General features: G+C 47.7%; 1 protein-coding gene across 4 annotated transcripts; it reads left to right on the forward strand.

Annotated features, from left to right (window-relative positions):
* Nucleotides 1-1,454: 1,454 nt before the first annotated feature.
* ATP6V1E1 (ATPase H+ transporting V1 subunit E1) lies at nt 1,455-21,325 on the forward strand. Of its 4 annotated transcripts, none has more exons than XR_003430051.1 (10): nt 1,456-1,635; nt 7,126-7,191; nt 8,918-9,027; nt 9,430-9,496; nt 15,493-15,582; nt 16,147-16,215; nt 17,428-17,522; nt 19,506-19,593; nt 20,082-20,350; nt 20,762-21,325. XR_003430051.1 is itself a non-coding variant. In XM_027093393.1 (9 exons), exons 1-9 carry the CDS (start codon nt 1,603-1,605, stop codon nt 20,822-20,824), a joined length of 681 nt encoding a protein of 226 aa, XP_026949194.1. In that variant the 5' UTR covers nt 1,457-1,602; the 3' UTR covers nt 20,825-21,325. The 4 variants fall into 4 exon arrangements, 1 of the variants encoding a protein (XP_026949194.1); XR_003430050.1 differs by having other exon boundaries at nt 20,082-20,288; XR_003430052.1 differs by lacking the exon at nt 16,147-16,215 and having other exon boundaries at nt 1,455-1,635; nt 20,082-20,288.
* The last annotated feature ends 291 nt before the right edge of the window (nt 21,326-21,616 follow it).

Here is a 21,616-nt window from a genome sequence, read left to right on the forward strand (position 1 = left end):
CTAAAGAACGTGGAGCATACCTCCTCACTCCTTAAGTGTGGGCTGCACATAGTACATCTTTCCAAAGAGTAAAGTATGGAAAGGGGAAAAAAAGAGTAACTTTACAGTGGAGAAACCTGACAAGCACTGCTTCAGCCAAGTGATCACGGTCAACAGCAACAGTCAGAAACCAGGCTGACAGCATGAACCCTTGATGTGATGTGATGAAAATGGCTTTCCCTCCCCAAAACCCACAACCCCTGACCAATTATGTGAAGATCCCCAGAGGTGCATCTATAATATACCTAACAGTATCCCTCAAACTGTCAAGGTCAACAAAGAGGGAAGTTTGAGCAACTGTCACCCCCAAGAAGAACTTACGAGACACGTCAACTAAATGAAAGGTGGTAACCGGGCTGGGGTCCTGTAACAGGAAAAGGGCATCAGGGGTGTCACTGAGCAGGACCCCGTGAGGCCTTCCCAGAATAGACCCTCACCCATGTCTTCTGCCTGCCCTTTGTCTGCAGAAAAACTTCAGTCAAGGAATACATTTAATCAGACAAGTGGGAAAATGCAGAAAGGCAAGCAGTCAAGCAAGCCAAAATAATAATACGTTAGCCATTACACAGTCAGGACCTTTAGCTCTCCCTCAGGGCTATACAGTTAATGTTCTCAGTCGGGTCCTTCCAGCTGTTCTGCAGACACTGAAGCCCCCACCAGGTGGGAGACGTTAGCTGCTCGCTGCCCACAGCACACAGGCCTGAGACCGGTTGGAACTAGAAGGTTGATGATGCTGATTCCCGATTACCTCACCAGCAACCAATCAGAAGAAGCTCCACGAGCTAATCATGCCCTGTTCCTGGAACACTGTAAGACTCCTCACCACCCCCTCCAGGTGGGACACACTGTTTTGAGGGCATTAGCCTGCCGTGGCCCCCTGTGCCTGGCAAAGCAATAAAACTATTGTTTTCTACTTCACCCAAAACTCCGTCTCCAAGATACAATCCGGCACTGGCGTACAGAGGCCGAATTTCCGCAACAGAGGGAAACTAAGGAAATTGGTTAAACTGTGGGCTTTTGTCAACACATTAGCCTCGGTTAATGAAATATAACAAATGTACCCCAGAAAGGGAGGAGGCTAACAATATGGGAACCTGAGCTCAATTCCCCGTAAATGTAAAGCTGCTCTAAATATAAAACCTGTTAATAAGTAAAATATTGACGCATTTGCTTCCATTAGGGCCAGGAAAGTAAAACAAATTCTGGTTGGCAGAAGTAAACTTTTTTAAAAAACGCAAGGGCTACAAGTCTCAGTTAAAGTCAGGGGCACGACAACAGACCTTCCCTCGCGCCTCGGAGCGGGCTGCTGGGGAAAAGACCGGGAGAGGTCACGAGACGTCACGAGTGAGCGACAGGAGGCGAGGCGGGGCGTGGAGGGGCGTGACTTCCGGGCCGCTCTCTCCCCACTGGCTGGGCTGCCCGGCGACCTGCGCAGGAACCGGAAGCTGCGCTCACAAAACAGAAGAGGTCGGAAGCGCGTCTCGCTTTCGTCTCCCGTTCGCCCGCTGCCCGCGTCGGTTCTGAGCTTCGGCCGGTCACCCGCTGCCTCCCGTCGCTTGCACCATGGCCCTCAGCGATGCCGACGTGCAAAAGCAGGTGAGCGCCGGCCTGGACCCCGAGAGGTGGGCGGATGCCGCCCCGGGCCTGGGGGAGCTCTGCGGCGGCCTCGTTGGCCAGATCTCCCCGTCCCCGGGACCCCGCCTCGGGGCTGTGCGGGTCGGGGCCGCGTCGGGCTTGGCGGGCGAGCGGCCGGCCTGGGGTCGCGGCGTTGCTCGGCGCTTTGGAGTTCGCGGGCGGCGGGCGTTGACCGCCCAGGCCCGGACTTCGGGGAAGGGCACTCAGGCCGCAGTTTAGAGAACTCGTCTCTTTCTGGCAGAAGTTCTCGGAAAACCCTGACTAACGCTCACTCAGTGCCTTGTGAGCCTTCTTAGATGAGCAGTACGGTGTTTTTTTCCTTGGATGTTTCCAGTTCCTTTAAAACGATTCTGCACTTTATTCGTCAGGTGATATGCTCTCGGAAGCGTGGTGGTTCTTCCGTTTAGGGGATCTTAGGCTGATCACGGAGGGTAACAAAAATAGCGTCTGTGCGGCACTGTAGGAAATCTTACCGCATGCTTACAGAACAGCGCGGGTTTTGAACATTAATCAGCGCTGCGTCTGAGTTTTATTGTAGGAAAAAGGACGCAGTGCGCTCCACGTAGTCCAGCGGTCACACCCCTAGTACCAGCTCTCGTCCTCCTCTTCTCCTTCGTTTTCCGCCTTGTGATGTATTGAAAACTAGGGCTTCCCCAGTTAGAATACACGGCAAAGGTAAAGCAGTGAAACTAGGCCAGAACCACGTTTTCTTTCTGTAAAATAGTAAGAACGAGGAAATGTATCGTCTGTACTCCTCCACGCTACGCGCGGTCCCCATCAGGGCGGTGCCTGTTTTCCGCGTATTCCCGGCAGTGACCAGGCCTGAGTATCGAGCACCGAGTAGACGTCTAGAAATCTGGGTTTCCTTCAACTTCCTGCTCTTTAGGAGTTAGTAAAATCTTAATATAGTTACTTCCTGCTTTTCATCACAGTTGATTTCTGGAAACTACATTGCAAAGCCGAATGGTGAAACTGTCTTTAGTCCTCATGCACTTTGGGTCAAGTCAAATCTTGTTACTCTCTTTGCTGTCAGATGTCTGCTTCAGTAAAGCAAAGTGCTGATTTCTGTAAACATCACTGCTTTTAGAGCTGGGAGAATCTGCAGACTTCCATGGATCCTGAGACAAGGGGGAAACATAGATGTTTTTCAGGCACCATTAGGTGTGGGTCAGTGAAACCCTAGGACGCTCTGTGAGATCGCACCGGAGCTGCCAAGAGTGCTAAACCGAACAGTCTCCTATAGGAGGTATATTGTGTACATACGTCAGAAATGGAGTGCTGGTTCTTGTTGGTTCTTCCATCACAAGTAGGTAATGTATTTAAAAAGAGCCCCCTAGAATCTACTAAATCTTCTTAAGGATGAACTTGAGTGCTGGAAATAAAACACTAATACTTAAATGTAAAAAGGAAAAGAAATCCTGGGTTTCCTGATTTCTTCCCCCCTGTATTAAAGTATTTGTGTATGTTGCTTTTTTTGTCTGAGGAGTATGGTTATTTATTTCATCAAACTTTCAAAAGAATCTTGACTCCAGAAGTGTAGAACCCAGTAGCTTTAGCAGGAAGAAGAAAAGTATATTTTAAGGGCAGATTTTTCTGCCTTAAGGGTGGAGTTAAATGTCCCGAAGGGGTTGACTTTTCTCCTGTTGGAACTCCTGAAGGCAGAATGTGTTCTTGTTGACTGTAAACGGGTTTCTGTGACCTGGGCTACAATGAGCGTGTTTTGCTCTAGGCTGTGCTGATCTCGTCAGATCTGGTAGCAGAGGGTCCGGCCTGAGAGATAGAGGCAGGTGATGCAGGTTTGAATGAGGGCTCCCCTCTAGAGGCCAGTGTCTTGTAGCATTTGTAAGCACCTGAGTTGATTACTGTCTTTAAACTACTTTTAAAGTTCCAGACAGTGCAGTGTGAGTTTGATCTGAGCTTGTGACGATTCCATTCCACAGCACAAACAGAAACACACACACAGGCACAGATGTGTGGAGGTTGATCCATCTAGCAAGTTCACTGTGGTTTTTCTTAACAGTGTAGATTTGGGTTAGGCACCCCAATTTTTCAAGGCTTGAGATTTTATAAGTATTGTATGACCTATAAAACGGGCTCTGATTGTCGTCATTATTTTGGCTCCTCACTGGTAGGGAGCTCCTAAGAATTTTGACAAAAAATAAGTCTTCCCTTCTAAAACCGTGCTGTGTGTTTTCCTCAAGACTTTGATGCCATGAGGTTGTATTCTTTTTTTTTTTCTTTCAAAGCACCTGCTCTTTATTTTCCCTTTTTTTTTAAAATATATTTATGTTTTGGCTGCGTTGGGTCTTCATTGCTGCACGCGGGCTTTTTTCTAGTTGCGGCGAGCGGAGGCTACTCTTCGTTGCAGTGAGTGGGCTTCTCATTGCAGCGGCTTCTCTTGTTGCAGAGCACGGGCTCTAGGCACACAGGCTTCAGTGGTTGTGGCTCGCGGGCTCTAGAGCGCAGGCTCAGTAGTTGTGGTGCACAGGCTTAGTTGCTCCGCGGCACGTGGGATCATGGGCTCGAAGCCGTGTCCCCTGCATCGGCAGGCAAGCAGATTCTTAACCACTGCGCCATCAGGGAAGTCCCTAGGTTGTATTCTTAACTCACTTTTTTTAATTGTGTAAAGCACATTACGTGAAGTTTACCTTTTTAACCATTTTTTGGAGCATAGTTGCCTTACAACGTTGTGTCAGTTTCTGCTGCACAACGAAGTGAATCAGCTGTACGTATGCCCATATCCCCTCCCTCTTGGGCCTCCCTCCCACCCACCCCCATCTAGGTCACCACAGAGCACCAAGCTGAGCTCCCTGCGCTATACAGCAGGTCCCCACTAGCTATGTCTTACACGTGGTGGTGTATGTATGTCAAACCTAATCTCCCAATTCATCCCACCCCCCCTTCCCTCGCTGTGTTCACATGTCCATTCTCTACATCTCCGTTTCTATTCCTGCCCTGCAAATGGGTTCATCTGTACTGTCTTTCTAGATTCCACACATACGCGTTAATATGCGATATTTGTTTTTCTCTTTCTGACTTACTTCACTCTGTATGACAGACTCTAGGTCCATCCATGTCTCTACAGATGACCCAATCTTGTTCCTTTTTATTCCATTGTATATATGTACCACATCTTCTTTATCCATTCATCTGTCGATGGACATTTAGGTTTTTTCCACATCCTGGCTATTGTAAACAGTGCTGCAATGAACATTGGGGTACATGTGTCTTTTTGAATTATGGTTTTCTCAGGGCCTTTTTAACCATTTTTAAGTGAATGATTTAGTAGTGTTAAGTATATTCACATTCTTGTGAAACAAATCTTAACTCACTTTTGTACAGACTCTAAAAAGTAGTTGGGGTACCTCAGAAGGCTTGAAACTCCCAACAGATTCTCACTCATTCACAAATGTTTATTGAGCACCTACTGTGGGGGAAGTAAACCCTTAACCCCGTGTCCTGGGTTTACAGTGGTGTTTACCTTTATGCAGGACAATTAATGTGAAATGAGTTAATAACCTAGAGGCTCTACATTAAATTTTTTTAAGCTGCTTTTTTTCCTTTTTAATTCACTATTCCTTTCAGGTAGAGCCCCTATGAAATGAAACTACCAGTGAGTTTGATTAGCTCTGTTGCTTGTATATTCATTTGGGTATATTTTACATCTGCCATTAGAGACAGTACTCTGTTTATGAATATAAATTAGATCAGTCACCCCAAGCCCCATTCAGAAGACTTTGGGGACTTCATTCTCCAATTGTAGCCAGAGATCTAAAACCCTTTAGCAAGTTCCTAGCCTTATAGTTTAGTTGAGGAGAGGCACAGGCAAGCAGGCAATTAGGACTGTGTGTTTAGGCGGAGAAGTGCAGTGTCCTGGGTGCAGATAAGTGAGAGGGTCAGGAGATTTTCCAAAGGAGGTGACAGTTAAGCGGGCTGAGGCTCGAGAAGATAGCTGAGCTGGGGGTGGGGGAGTGTTCCAAGTGGAAGGAACAGCATGTTTGAAATCTCCAAAGTGGAAAGAATGGCGAGCTCAAGGAACTGAAAACCTGAAATGAGAGTAGCATGGGGACCTCCTTGGTGGCACAATGGTTAAGAATCCGCCTGCCAGCGCAGGGGACGTGGGTTTGAGCCCTGGTCCGGGAAGATCCCACATGCCGCAGAGCGACTAAGCCCGTGCGCCACAACTACTGAGCCTGCGCTCTAGAGCCTGTGAGCCACAACTACTGAGCCCGCATGCCACAACTACTGAAGCCTGCACGCCTAGAGCCCGTGCTCCGCAGCAAGAGGAGCCACCGCAATGAGAAGCCCGTGCACCGCAACGAAGAGTAGCCCCCGCTTGCCGCAACTAGAAAGCCCGCGCGCAGCAACGAAGACCCAACACAGCCAAAAATAAAATTAATTAATTAACTTTTAAAAATGTAGGATGACAGGAACTAGGAGTCTGAGGAGTGGCCAGTGGTGGAGGTTACATTTCATGTGATGCTGGAGAGATGAGCAGTGACCACATGGCAGACCTTCTAAAATCTCTGCACTTTATCCTAAGGGGGGGTGTGGTACGTGATGAGAGGGACATTTGTAAAGGATCTTCCTGGTTGCCAGCTGGTTAGCAAGGGAACAAGACTGAGGGCCCGGAGAAGATATGGACGCTGTTGCAGTAATTCCGCCAGGAGATGATGATAGCAAAGATGAGATTGTGGCTGTGAAGGTGGAGAGAGATGGACAGATTAAAGAGGTGTTAGAAGAGAGAGCTCGTAGGACATGGTGGTTGGACCTGGGGCCTGAGATACGGGAGGGGACTACTTGTTGTTGGTGCTGGTCATCAAGGCAGAGGTCAAGGGGGACATGGGAGCAGAGCCATCAGTGTTCCTTACGGAGCGTGTGGGATTTCAGTTGCTGTGGGTAGGGTCTCCTGAAGGAGCTGTCTGGGAGGCGGAGGAAGAAGCATATGGCCTCAGAGGAGGCTAAGGAGGAGAGCAAGGAAGTGGGGGGAGCAAAGGGAAGCACGTGCTCAAGAAGGGTGGTGGTCAGTGTACCAGGAGACGCTGCAGATGCAGTAAGATAAGGGCGAGATGGCCGTCATCTTACAAGTGATTTCACTGGGTTAGGGGGAGGGGAGTCAGGCTGGAGTGCCTTGAGAGTAGGAGGCTGTCTGGTACACTCCAGTAGAAATGGAGAAGGGGGAAGGACGGTCTGGCTGAAGGAGGCCGGAAGTAGAGGAGGACGTGTATTCAGTCCTTCCTCCCCATAGACTCCAAGTTCCTTGAGAGTAGGATAATGGCCTATTTACCTGTGTTGTTGAATATTGCATCTGGTCCATTTGCTGGAGTAAATTCCAGATTGTAAGTTACCTGAGAACAGAAAGGCGTTCCATAAATGATTGTTGGAAGAATCAGAAAACATAGATATTTTTTCTTGTCATATTCAAAAGTAACCTTTTCCTTCTCCTTCTAGATTAAGCACATGATGGCTTTTATTGAACAAGAAGCCAATGAGAAAGCAGAAGAAATAGATGCAAAGGTGAGATTCCACTTGCTAGGTTTAAGAAGTTATCAAAGTTTCGTACTGTCTTGCTTTGCTAATTAGTACTTAGTAAAATTGTTTAACAGAGCATTCATTGCATAGGACCAGTAAGAATTTCCTTAACGTTAAAAGTAAATTTTCCTTTCTAAACATTCTTTAATTTTTTTGCCTGTGCCACGTGGCACGCGGGATCTTAGTTCCCCAGCCAGGGATCGAGCCTGTCCCCCTGCAGTGGAAGCATGGAGTCCTAACCACTGGACCGCCAGTGAAGTCCCAAAATTCTGATTGTCAATAAGTGTCCTGAAATTTTATGGTAGGGAGTAGAAAAGTAAGGGATGGATTAATTTTCTCATGGAATCCAAACTCAGACATTGAGCAACCGCAGCTAATTGATAGCCGGTCAGGGGAGGATGTAGTATTTTTTCATTGTTATGTTGCTTTTTTATTTGTGCTTGCTGCCAAAAAGGTAAATACACAGTTTGGTGTATGTAAGGCATAAAATGAAAGCCCCTGTCCATCACGAAGGCGGCAGTCAGCATCTAGAAATTTTACAGATATTTCGAGTTGCACAGTGTTTCTGTACAGTATATAAAATTGTTCTTTTCTCTAGGTATAATCATGGTAGGTCAGAATATATCACCTAATACTTTATTTTCACTGTCCTTTTACTTTATTCTACAGTGGTTACATTTGTTACTTAACGGTAAAGCCTTAAAATTGTGTGTGCCTGGTATCCTAGGGCCAAAACTAAACCTTTGAACTGTTTGAGTAATTTATCATCTAAGAAAGAAAAGACTTATTTTGCCTGTCACTGAAGTAAAACAGTTGAGAGAGTATTGTTTTATATATTTATTGAAGTATAGTTGGTTAACAATATTATATTAATTTCAGGTGTACGGCATAGTGAGTCAATATTTTTATAGATTATACTCCATTTAAAGTTATTACAAAATAATGGCTGTATTTCTCTGTGCTGTACAGTATGTCCTTGTTGCTTGTTTAATATTGTTTTGATGGCCTTAGGAGCACTGCAGTTTCTCGTATGACTAGTTTCCTTATTTCTCTCTGGGACAAATACAGAACTTCTATTTCAGTTGGTAAATGCATTTCTATTTAAAGTAGTCTTATCTCATGTGATAGGTATAGAAACAAGCTGTTAGGCATTTATTTTAGAATTTGAAAGTTCCAGTGTCTGTGCCAAGCATTAAACATCTGAATCAGTCACTTTAGCTAGCTTCCAAAGTCATAATTTCTTACTGCCTGAAAATCACAGATGGCTGATACACTAAGATACCCTTTGTAAAAAGTGACTGCTCAATAATTAACACTAATAACACTAATAACTCAAATTTATGTAGTTTATAATTTAAAAGGACTGTTAGATTTTGACCTACAAAGGAAAGAATACTATTTTTATTTTCTTATTTTATAAGGGAGGACACTTAGACAGATTACTTGACCAAATTTTTTAGACAGTAACTCATATCTTCTGACTCCAAATTCTGTGTCCTTTTCATTAGCCCTCTATTAAACAGATGGATCAAATTTAAAATACATAATTTTTTTCATACACAGAATCTTCTGATTCTGTTCATTGAAACTTTGTTAGTGGATACTAGACATAGAATAAGGTGAATATAAGCAACTACCCTGGTCATCAGCTGCTTAAAATAAAACTGTCAAAATCTGTATAATGAAGTAATAATAATAAATTCCTCGGTAGGCAGAAGAAGAGTTCAACATTGAGAAAGGTCGTCTTGTGCAGACCCAAAGACTGAAGATTATGGAATACTACGAGAAGAAAGAAAAGCAGATTGAGCAGCAGAAGAAAATGTGAGCTTTGAAAATCACTGGGACGAGAGGGTAAAGCAGGTGCTTTGGAGCCCAGGCAGTTATGGGTTCCGGTCTGAAATGGACCATTCACTGATTAACTAACCTTGGTCAAGTTACTTAACTTCTCTTTCCTCATTTGGGAAAACAGAAGGCTCACAGGATTATTGAAAGATATAGTTGAAATAACTGATAAGAAAGTCTTGCCACTTCATAAGCATTCAATAAATATTTCCTTATCTTTGAAAATAAGTGGATAAAAACCGCTACATGTATTTCAGGGAGTTCTCTTTGGGATCTGTACAAAGAGAAGTGTTTGCACATATGTAGGAGGTTGTACCTTTCTTTCTCTACGTTGGTTGTTTTTTATGCTGTAATGATACTACTTTTCTGTGCCTTTTGCAGTCAGATGTCTAATTTGATGAATCAAGCGAGGCTCAAAGTCCTCAGAGCGAGAGATGACCTTATCACAGTGAGTAATTAGCCCCTTTAGTTATAGAATTATAAAATGTTTATTCATTTGTTATAGAGAATTCACTAGTTAATGTTAGATTAAGGAGCTGATGAATGATTTTTAGAGAGAAAACATTTGGTCAGCAAATCGTTACACTAGGTATTGTAATAAATACAGAAATGAATAAGATGTGTGTCCAGTCTTCAAGGACCTGCTGCTCTAACAGAGCATGTAGCTCCTGGGTATATAGCACATGATGGGGGGACCATACAGTATCTGAGGGCGATGGGGACTAATAAGGCTAGAAAGGTAGGATGGAGTTGCTGTGGGGCCATGAGTGCAAGTGAAGAGCTTTGCTTGCTTCCAGTAGAAAGCTGTTGAAGGTTTCATTTTATTTTATGAGGCATATCATAAACAGGGTTCATGATATGAGTACGTAGACTAAATTTAACAGAGAAGAGGTTAGACAGAAAACCATCTGGGGAGTATTGTCACCCAAAGGAGAGGACAGAAACATACGTTCAGTCCCTGGTCGGGGAACTGAGATCCTACAAGCTGTGTGGTGCAGCCCAAAGAAAAAATTTAGAAACCAAGCGGAGGCCTCTGTTCCCACTGTGACTCATTGTTACTGTGGAGGCCCTAGATTTCTTACAAAATGGAGAGACAAGTTATATAAATATTGGGAAGGAAGAAACAGTTATTTTTTTGAAGATACGACTGTATATTAAAAAAAATACAACATCTCAAAAGAACTAAGAACTAGTAATTAGTTCAAAAAGGTGACTGGCTACAAAGAGAATATACAGAAATTGATAGTTTTACTACATGCCAACAGTAAGCAATTAGGAGTAAATGTTGGTGAATAGGAACTTTATGGAAAAGCTATAAAACTGAAAATATAATACTTGACTAAGCAGAAGACATACCATCTTCTTAGATGACTAGAGAAACAAACTAATATTGTAAGATATTGGTTCTTGTCAGGTGAGCCTGGCATGGTGACAGCAAGGACTGAGTTGGGTGTCAGTGGTGACATGTTTTACAGGAGGAAGCCCCGGACGTTGGCTACTGACTCCTCCACCTCCTCTTCTTTTTTTAAAAAAAATTAATTTATTTTTGGCTGTGTTGGGACTTCGTTGCTGCGCGTGGGCTTTCTCTAGTTGCAGTGAGCAGGGGCTTCTCTTGTTGTGGACTGGCTCTAGGCGCGTGGGCTTCAGCAGTTGTGGCGTGCGGGCTCAGTAGTTGTGGCTCATGGGCTCTAGAGCACAGGCTCAGCGGCCATGGCTCACGGGCCCAGCCGCTCCACGGCACGTGGGATCTTCCTGGACCAGGGCTCGAACCCGTGTCCCCTGCATCAACAGGTGGATTCTCAAGCACTGCGCCACCAGGGAGGCCCCTCACCTCCTCTTCTAAGGCTGACGCCAAACCCCCTAGGAGGGTGGTGGCTCTATTAGCATGATAGGAGGTCAGGAGGGCGGGGGCTCTTTTAAGAAGAACCACCAGATCACGTTGGACATTCTTTGAGGGGCCAGGAAGCCTTCAGATGGAAGTGTCTGCCAGGAGGTCGAGTGTGAGGACACACAGAGGTGACTCACTAACATAACTCCCATAACACTTAATAGACCCCAGAGTAGCCAGAGTTGATCTGCTTCTAAAATTGTCACAACTAAATGTCTCTCTGCCTTCGATACTAACTTGATCTTTTAGTTTTCACTCTTCTATTTTCATTTCATAATTAGCTGGGTTCCTTTGGCAGTCAGCTGTTTGGACTGCAGGGTTTGCCTGTATTGGTCCTGCATTGGTGCTCAGTGCTGTAGGAGTCTGCTGTCTAACTGGGTCTAGACCAGAGACTGTATCTATACGGCAGCCTTTTGAGTGTGACTGTAAAGAATGTCATTACCTTGGAGACGGAATGGAAAGAGCAGCCTGAAACAAAAACAGAGGCCTGGAATTGACAACACGGGGAGGAAATGGAATTGTCCAGGAGAGCGGGGAGTGTAGGAACTGAGGCTGGAGAGAGACACTAGGGTTCCGTTGGAAGAGCCTTGAATGCCTGCTGAAGAGTGTGGGACAAATCCTTTGACCAACTCTCTTAACTCTAATAGGCATAGAGATGACCTGGAGGGCCTTGTTAAAATTCAGACTCCCGGCCCCATTTCCAGAGATTTTCTGTATTCTCATCAGGAATAAACAGCCCAGAGTAATCTTGTTGCAGGAGGTCTGAGAACCACACTGAGAAATACTGCTTTAGCCTTAGATTTGTTCTGGAGAAAGAGAACTGGTGACTTGGGGAGAGGAAATGAGGTTATGGCTTAACTTTGACTTGAAGGTCAAGACCACATGGCAGCAGAGGACATGAAGAGACGGCATCCACAGATGCTGAAAGGTGTGGTCTGTAGGACTTGGTGACTGCAGGTTGTGAGGCGTCAAGAAAGACCTAAGCTTTCTCACCAGGTCGCTAGGCACTTGGATAGGTGATAAGGGTTAGAAATACAGGGGGAGGAGCCAGTGGGGAATAGTGATGAATCTTGGCATTTGAATCGCCTTCGGAGTCCAGGCGAACTTAGGAGAGGCTGGGGCTTCCACTCAGACAGCACACAGGTCCCACGTGGAGCTGCGTGGCATGGGTGAGATCGCAAGCTTGTGGATGTAGAACTACAGGGCCAGGGGAGCAAACCGAGCAGCCTTCAGCTTACGGCAGGAAAATTAGAGACTGCTAAGGAACATGGGGGGAAGCAGTCGTGTTGGAGGAGAAGTCGTGAAGGAGAAGCCAAGGGGACAGAAAAGTGGAAGAACAAAATGGTAATCGAATACAGTGTCTCATGCTTCGGCGAGTCCAAGGGGGAAGAGCGCAGTGGTCTTTGGAGTTGGGGATCGAGGTTTCACTTCTGACTCGTACTAGAGCAGCATCGTTGGGCTGGTAGAGACAAAGCCTGGTGGTGAAAGCTGGACAGGCGAGCATGCGGTGAGGGGCTGAAGGCAGCGGGCGTGTGAACTGTCGGGGTTTCTTGTTTTTCTTTTATTTTTTCTCATTTTGTTGAACTGTCCGTGTTTTGGTAGACGGCAAAGCCAGTTATTCTGTAGCGTGCAACTCGGTTTCAGAGCACAGCCTGAGCTTTTGTTTTGCTAATGTATAATGAGAATTTTGTTAAAATAAACATTTCTATAATTTCAGTTGTTCTAAAGCGCTTCTTTCCTTAGTCCTTTGCAGCCTAACATCTTGCCGTCAGGTGATTTGCGGTTTAGTGAACCCCAGTAATGAAGCGGCACAGAGGGTGAGGAAACCGGCTGTGAGATGATGGGGGACAGGGCTACATGTGTATGTTTCTGTGGATTTGGCTCTTTTAAAACGTTTATTTCTCCAGCTTTATCCGTAGAATAAGAAACTATGAAAGGAAGGGGATTTGTCAAGCAGTTGGCTAGAAAAGGATGTTGACAAAAGATAGAAGGAAGGAGGAAATACAGAACCAGGATGAAAATGAAAAGCAAACAGGCAAGCTATTCTGCTTCCAGAAGTGCACGGTTGCCTATAGTCCTTTAGTTACTTTTCTCTGCTGTCTACCCTTTTCCCCTGCCTGCCCTGAGGCTCTCCAGGTGTAAGAGCCCATGCTTTGGAATCCCTGTGAGGTGTGTTTCTATTTCACCACAATCTGCTGTTTGGTGGGCGAATTTTTTTTTTCCTAGTATTTCTTCATTTATTTATTTGGCTGCATCGGATCTTTTTTTTTTTTTTTTTTTTTTTTGTGGTACGCGGGCCTCTCACTGCTGTGGCCTCTCCCGTTGCGGAGCACAGGCTCCGGACACGCAGGCTCAGCGGCCATGGCTCACAGGCCCAGCCGCTCCGCGGCATGTGGGATCCTCCCAGACCGGGGAGCACATGGGTTCTCTAGTTGCAGCGTGTGGGCACTCCAGTTGTGGTGCATGGGCTCTAGAGAGCGTGGGCTTAGTTGCCCTGCGGCATGTGGGATCTCAGTTCCCAGACCGGGGATCGAACCCGTGTCCCCTGCATTGGAAGGCTGATTCTTTATCACTGGACCGCCAGGGAAGTTCCGGTGGGTGAATTTTTTAACCCTTTGGAACCTTCCTTTTATAAAATGGGGAAAGCATATACGTGAAGCTTCTTTAGAATTAAGTTGGTCCACATAGGAAAAGTGCCTCACACAGGACAGGCCTGGGGTAAGTAACAGCTCTTTACCGTCACTTCCTAAACCTCACACTGTGTAAGGTGTTGTTGTTGTCATTTAAGGGAGATAAAGAACAGACCGACCTTTAGAAATTCTGATTTGCTGGTCCTGAGGTAGAGATTTCTGGTGCTGCAGTTAAAGGGACGAAACAGAAGCGTCTCTGCGGGAGGCCCCGACTCTACACCGGGGAGGCCCCGACTCTACACCGGGGAGGCCCCGACTCTACACCGGGGAGGCCCCGACTCTACACCGGGCACGAGCAAGGAGGCGCGATTTTGATGTCGTCGTCATAATCGGGCTTTAGTTTCTTGCTTTCCAGGAGCAGAATCTAATATTTTCAGGATCCTAGAGGCAGTTAGGTGCAGGTGGACAGATAACGAAATGCCCTTCCAAACTCTCAAAACACTGATCTGTAGGCTAACACGTGAGCGGCAGTAACCTACACCCCTCCCCACGGGGAGTCAGACTACAGCCAGAAAGCTGAGTTTAGAATCAAAGAGTGTCACTGGGGCATTACTTAAGTGACCTTCCTGACCTGTGGGGCATGTCTCTTAAGTGGACAGGAATGGTTTAGACAAGGGACAGTGCAGTTTATGTCGATTCGGTTCCAGCTTCCTTGGCTGGAGTTCAGTTTATTCCAAGTTCCTACTCCCTTGATTGGAGTTCTGGGTGGTGGTAAGAGTCCTCATTTGTCCATTTCCAGACTTCTCGTGGGTTATTTTTACCAGTGGCTGGCATCACTCGTTACAGCTCCACTTGATGCTCACTCTTGTAGAATAAACCTGTCTCCGTACTGTTCATGTCCACCCCTACCGGCATGACCAGTGTGGACAGTCAGTTCCAGCACAAAGAGAACTGTGCTTGAGGGGTCTCTTGGTGAGGAGGGGCTGAGGTTTCTTTCAGCCAGATATCTTATATCATAAATGCTTCAAATCTTTGTGCCGTAGCGTCCTAGATTCTAAAGGCTTCAACTGCTCGGGAGTCGTTCCGGGCTGGGTGCGGGTCCAAGGGAGACTCAGAACCAAATACAGGACCACTTCCTTCTCTCCACCCTCACTGCTCAAATTCTGATTGGTTTCTGAGCGAGCATGTATGTTCTCCCTCTTTAAATCCCCCAAATCATTCCAGAGATCATATTCAATAAGGGAGACACGTATGTGGAAGATTTACTAGGACGAACTGTTCTCAGCGGTGTTGGGTGGCCAGCAGTGGGATTGAGAGGCGCTCTCTCTGCCATTTAAAGGACCTCGGTCCTCTTTTACCAGTAAGCCTGTACGTGCTTACCACTTACGAGTAGATGCCAGCGTGCTCTTCTCAACCATGTGAGATTTGTCTCCGGAGTCCCTTTCAATGTCTGCTTTAGTTATACAAGCCAGCATTTATTATAGACCATTGGAAAATACAAACTAACATAAAGAAAATTGAAATCATTGATAGTCCAGCCTCCCGCAGGTAAACATTGATGACACTTTGTTCTCTGTGCAGAGGCTGCTTTTTCTAATAAAAAATGGAAGCATCTTGCCCAGCTGCCTCAGTAGCTTGCTTTCCACGGCTGTGTCACGTGGCTCTTTCTGTGTTGGTCACTCATGATCGGTAACCTGGGCGCTTCTGCCTGAGCGCGAGTCCCCTGGGAGCCGCGGTAGCGCTCTCGCTCGCATCTGTGTCCTTCGGGCAGCATCTGCTTTATCGTACCCCTCAGAGAGCGCGTGTGGAGAGAAGACACGGCCGTAAAGTGAGAAGTGATTGGACACGGGCTGGGCCAGCCCCACGTGGGTTCCAAGCTGACTACCCAGGTGTGTAGATAACTTTTTCTTTTTCCACTCTTTGTAGGACCTACTAAATGAAGCCAAACAGAGGCTCAGCAAAGTGGTAAAAGATACGACCAGGTACCAGGTGCTGCTGGATGGACTGGTCCTCCAGGTAAGTTTGTAGGTCGGATGCACCACTGAGAGCCACGTCCCTGCAGAGTCGACAAGATGGGATAGAAGCCGGCTGTTTCTCCTGTGTTCTCATTTTAGCTCTTTTCCTCGTCTGGCCGGGAGATGTGTGGGAGGACGGTGCTGTCTGGCTGGTGGATGAGACTTGTTGTCTCACTTGCCCTTTGTGGCCTCCAGCTGTGAACTTTCCTGATGAAATTTTACCCCTAGATGCTTGCTTTCCATACTGAGGCTCAGACCCCAGGCTGTGCCTTTTAACTGTTTGCTGTTCGGCTGTTAAGTACAATACTTGTCCTCAACCTAGTTGATGTAAGACTCCCGTATGAATTTCATTCCATCACCAGAGCATTGGGTATATTTATCTGGTTTGTGATACGAAGATCTTGCCATGTTCTCATACTATGTAGGCCATCTTTGGGGGAACTTAATTAAACAAGAGGACTGCTTTCCCAAACTAGATGAAAGAGTTATGAAGACATTTTATTTACTGTTGTTTTATTTTATAGTTTGCAGTTTTTACTAATTGTATCTGATTGTGCGTTAATAGGGTTTGTACCAGTTGTTGGAGCCCCGAATGATCATTCGTTGCAGGAAACAGGATTTCCCTCTGGTGAAGGTAGAGCTTGAAGAAATCCTTTTTCTTTTTAAAGATCAAAATGTTAGGGATGAAATGCATGCTGTAATAAATGACAGCTCAACTATGGGGACTAGAAGAGTCTTAACGTGTTATAGATACTAACTTAAGTGTACCTGAGCCTCTTATTTATTTTCTTAAACAAATCAAGTTGCCATCTGAGTTAGTACCCTCCTCCCTTTCTGGAGAAAACAGTACCTACTGGATTGGAGCAGAGGATAGGCAATACCATCTAAATAAGAGACGGGGGGGGGGGGGGGTGGGGGGGTGGGGCAGGGGCCGGGGGTGAGGGGGGAGGAGGTTGGGGGTGGGGGGGGGGGGGGGGGGCAGGTGGAGACCATGTTTAATGGAGACAGAGTTTCAGCTTGAGAAGGTGGAACGTTCTGGAGAGGGATGGTGGGAACAGTTGCACAACAATGAACGTACTTAAAGCCACAGAACTGTACACTTAAAGCTGATCACGATGGTAAATTTCATGTGCATTTTACCGCAGTTTTAAAAAGCAGTAAGCTGGGGGAAGTGGAGGTGTAGGACAGATGGAAGGGGGTTTCTCACGCTGCACTGCACTGTGTGTGGCGTGGAAGTCCCATCTTCGGACAGCACTGTAGGCTTCAGGAGACACGTGAGAATGTTTTCTTGAAGGAACTTTAGTCTTTTTCTGACACGATTACTAGTTGAACAGATTGACACATACATTGGGGCTCAGACAGTATCCGTGCTTTTGTGACGAGCTTATTTCACTTGGCAGTAATGTCTTCAGGGTTCATTCACCTTGTAGCGTGTGTCAGGATTTCTTTCTTTAAGGCTGAATTATATCTATAGACCACATTTTATTGATTCATTTATGTGTTAATAGACACCTGGGTCGTCTCTACCTTTTGAGTATTGTGAGCAGTGCTGCTGTGAACACGGGTGTACAAATATCTGTTGGGTCTGTGCTTGTACTTCACTTGGATAAGTATCCAGAGGTAGACTTGCTGGATCCTGAGGTGATTCTGTGTTTGATTTTCGAGGGACTACGATACCATCTGCCACAGCGGCTGTACCGTTTTACATTCCCACCAGCAACACGTCTGTTCTTTTAAAAATGAAAATTGAAATGCGTAGGAATATCTTTGTTTGTACAGACTGTTGGTTTTCTGGATACCTGCTCCGTAGTTTCTGATAAAACCTCTGTGTTTTGTGTTTTTCCAGGCTGCGGTGCAGAAAGCAATCCCCGTGTACAAAATCGCCACCAAAAGAGACGCTGATGTCCACATTGACCAGGAGGCCTGCCTGCCTGAGGAAGTGTAAGGGGCGCCTCTGCTTTTAGCCCCTGGGCTGCTCTGGCCGCGCGAACGGCCGTCCGCCCGGCCTTGCGCATGTCCTCTGGGCGCCCCGGGCAGGATGGCGGTGTGGCCACCCAACGCGTGCCTCGTGCTGCCTCGTGCTGGCGCCTGTCGGTCTCCCCCTTGTTAACCAGCTTCTTGTGGCTCAGCTTGCCTAGCAGCAGCATGGATTCTGTACCCAGAACTTGAACGTGGGTCCACGTGTGTCCTAGGTACTGAGAAAGGTGATCACTCCCTCTGACAAGGAAGTAGCCATGTCTGGCTGGCAGATCCCTTGGTGTGGAACGCCACCACCCGTGGTGCTTCTGCTGAGTGCGGGGAGACTCGGCGTGGTTGGGAGGGGCGGTAGGAGCTCCTGGCCGGGGAGAGCCCGGGGCATGTTCCCTGTGCGCCTGCCCACTGGTCCACCCCACGGGCCAGCATTGTGGAGGCCTTGGGACACATGAATTTAGGATTGCAAGGCCTAGTTCTGAGTCCCGATTGGCCTGTTGCTCGCTGCAGGACCTCGAGCCCAAATCCCATCATCTGTAAGAGGGATCAATCTTGCTTGCTTCATAAACTGAGGATCAGAGATAGGGTGTGTGTGTGACGGTGCTTTCAAGCTGAGGGCCTGTGAGAGCCTAAGCATTATTGAGCATTACTGTCAGATCGAGGTCTGCTTCTCCACTCTGCCAGGTGTTGTTGGCCAGGTAGGGCTGGACTAGTTACTTAGTCTTCCTCATCTCTGACCTGGGATAACAGCACCCGCCTCACTGAGCTCTTGGAAGCTGAAGTGGGGTCGTGTCTGTGCAGCACTGACAGCAGGGCTCAGGATCCACAGTGACTCTGCTGGTGGGTAGTCGGTGTGTGGAGACCATGCGGGACTCGGCAGTTCCAGTCGGGACCACGGTGCCGGGTGCTTAGAGCAGCAGTCCCGTGCGTGCCCTACGTGTTTGAACGGAAGCAGGAGCGCTCACACCCGAGGGGTACTTACGCAGGGACACCAGCCGTTCGCTGACAGGTCACTGGAGCCCGGTTCAGGCCCTGGAGCCACTTGAATTAGATGGTTTTGTTTTCAGAGCCTTTGAGATTCAGAATTGCAGGTGAAGGACTCTGCAGATTTAAACTGGAGTTTTATTCAGTAAATTGGTCCTTTTATCCACTCTTAAGCCTGTTTCCTGCTTTATAGGTCCCTGGGGAATAGGAGACACGGAAGGGCCTGGACTTGCCGTTCAGGAGTGCCTGGTGCACAGCAGACACCCCCCTTCCCCTGCTGCCCGCGTGGGGACAGGGGCTGTTCAGAGAAACAAAGAGGAAATGGGGGAGGAGGATGGAGTAAGAAAATAATATTCACGTCAGAGCCCTTTGAAATTTTCTAGAGAAAATTTGCAAAATTTTTCCCAGCCTTTGCCTCAGAGCCTGCTTATTTCAAGAAATATTTTGTAAAAAGTAGAATTGTAATGTAGCAAAATAATTTCATACCTGAGGCTCCTTGTAGTAGGATGTGACCTATCGGCCTTGCACCACTGAGGACTGGGTTTGGCACCTGCTGGGATGGAGCCTTTTATCTGAGACACAGGCACTGAGGAGGACTGCCTGTCAGCACCCCTGGTCCCTGCAGCACTGGCCTTTAAGAAGCATTCAGATGAGGACTGTATGTATTGATCTGCAAACTGGGACGCAGTCTTCCCCCTTTTCGTCCAGTTGGGGAGGGCTGGTTGTTAGAGTAACGTGAAATCAGATTGGCACATAGTCGCTTGGTAATGAGTTATTATCAGCCTCTTTACCTTGAAGCTTCAGAAGCTTCTGAATTAGTTTCAAACTTATTGCATATGTTTATTGCCCCTAAGAGTGTTGAGACCGTCCACACACCAAGACAGCTATTCTCCAAGGGAAGAAGGTAATTGTACAACGTGTGTCTGTTTCCCTCAAATCTATGAACGTTGTTTCCGGTGTTCTTTGTAGAGCTGGCGGGGTTGAGATCTACAACGGGGATCGCAAAATCAAGGTCTCCAATACCCTCGAAAGCCGGCTGGACCTCATAGCCCAGCAGGTGAGTGTGGGGACATGTCTCATCAGTTAGTTGGCCTGTGGTTACCTTGAGGAGGTGCTGCGGAGAACATGTCAATTGGCCGTATTTGGACTTCATTGATTCTTTCTACGTTTTTTGACATTTTCTTAAAAGGAGCAGGGATTCAGGCATTTAGTGCCATTTGCTGGGAGGATATGTTTACATGAGGGTGGCCTTGGGGTCAGAACGAGGGCTTTGTGTGTCTAGGTTTTTTTTTTTTTTTTTTTTTTTTTTTTGCGGTACGCGGGCCTCTCACTGTTGTGGCCTCTCCCGTTGCGGAGCACAGGCTCCGGACGCGCAGGCTCAGCGGCCATGGCTCACGGGCCAAGCCGCTCCGCGGCATGTGGGATCTTCCCGGACCGGGGCACGAACCCGTGTCTCCTGCATCGGCAGGCGGACTCTCAACCACTGCGCCACCAGGGAAGCCCTGTGTCTAGGATTTTAATGTATCTATTTTACTGCATGTGGAGATGCTGACCCAAAGCCCCAGAACCCCAAACCGCAGCAGGAATGATGGAAAGTCAAGCAACTGCTCTTAAAGGAATTGCCACAGGGCGCCAGGCTCTTCAGGTGTTTCCGGGTTTGCAGGAAACCAGCCAGAAAACTTGAGTTGTCCCGAGTGCGGGGCCTCTTCCAGAGGTGTGGTCTGCTGCCCCGACCTTGACCGGCGTCTTCTGGTAACTTACACCTCAGAGCCATGCTACCCACCAGCCACACGTGGCTAATTAACTAAAGCTAGGTAAGGTGCGCAGTTTGCCGCCTCAGTTGCACTGGCCGCACGTGGCTGGTGGCTGCGTCCCGAGGTTGAGTGCTTGGGCTTTTCCAGTTGCTGCGGCGCGTCTCAGCACAGACCTGTGCTGTCAGCTTTCCACCCGGCGTGCGCTCAGCACCCGTTGAAGGAACGAGTGTAGGTGCTCCAGAACGTCGCCTCTTCTCCCCATATCGGAGTGGGAGGGAAGCCTTACGGCCATGGCGCCCGTCATTGGTTCTCTTTCCCCCTAAGCAGTGGCCTTAAGCCCACGTTTGCGATCGCCGAGTCTCTTGGTCGGACTCGGGCGGTGCTTGGCCAACTACTGGGCTTCGTGACTTCGGGGCGGGGTTGAGGCGCGGGGGACGGCGCCGCCTCACGCGGGAGCTTCTTTCTTCACAGATGATGCCCGAAGTGCGGGGAGCCTTGTTTGGGGCAAATGCCAACAGGAAGTTTTTGGACTAAGCCTGAGGGAGGTGGCGTCCACCCACTGCGTGACGTGGACGTTTCTGACAGTTGAAGAGACAAGATGGCCTGCGTAGCTTCCTCTTTGCTGTCCTCCTGTCCTGTCCTGCATCTATCGGTGGAAGCCCTGCTGTAGCTAACACCCCGGCTGGTGGGGACCAACGGGCGAGAGTCTCACTTAGTACGACCAGGAAACCTTCCTCTAGCTTGTCTCAAAGTAACACAACTTCCCGCTGTTCTGCAGCACAGAGGCGAGGGGTCAGGTGGTGGGTGCATGAGTGTCCCCAGGCCTCCTGCTCTCCTGGGGTCCAGCCTCGGGGGGGGCGGAGTGGTGGGCTCTGGGGTCAGGTCTCCACTCTTTGGGCTTCAAGTGCATGTGGGGCCTCATTTCTTCCAGCAGCAGCAGCTTCACTGTTAACCTGTTTGGGCCTAGAAATGTCTATAAATGTGATTTAAGATCTAAGCCGTGAATATGCTTTATTTATTAAAATGTAACACGTACGTGGATGTCACTGATTTATTACACAAGGTGCTCGCTGCAGGTTGTGGTTTGAGAGGGTGAAGTTCTCGGGAATCTGGAAAGAGGAAGCATTTTCCAAACCCCTGGAGCATTTGCGGGTTGACAGCCATCAGCAGTTGAAACCACGAACCCTCTCTGTGTCCCTCAGGCGCATCTGCCACTTTCTACCAAAGCCTCACCTAGAGGCGCCCTCCCAGCCCCTTAAGACTGTCCGCACACAGGTGTTCCCTTCCTTCCCGGGCCCCAGAGCACCTGACAGTCATGTGGGCCCG

Source organism: Aethalodelphis obliquidens, unplaced genomic scaffold, assembly GCF_003676395.1.
Source record: "Aethalodelphis obliquidens isolate GAN/ISIS:26980383/991018 unplaced genomic scaffold, ASM367639v1 scaffold83, whole genome shotgun sequence".
Taxonomy (NCBI): Eukaryota; Metazoa; Chordata; class Mammalia; order Artiodactyla; family Delphinidae; genus Aethalodelphis; species Aethalodelphis obliquidens.

Bases quoted from the DNA above. Each gene is read 5' to 3' on its own strand.
- ATP6V1E1 (XM_027093393.1), top strand. From the start codon at position 1,603: ATGGCCCTCAGCGATGCCGACGTGCAAAAGCAG. The intron at 7,192-8,917 runs GTGAGATTCCAC...ATTCCTCGGTAG, and splicing joins CAGAAGAAATAGATGCAAAG to GCAGAAGAAGAGTTCAACAT. The intron at 9,028-9,429 runs GTGAGCTTTGAA...TGCCTTTTGCAG, and splicing joins ATTGAGCAGCAGAAGAAAAT to TCAGATGTCTAATTTGATGA.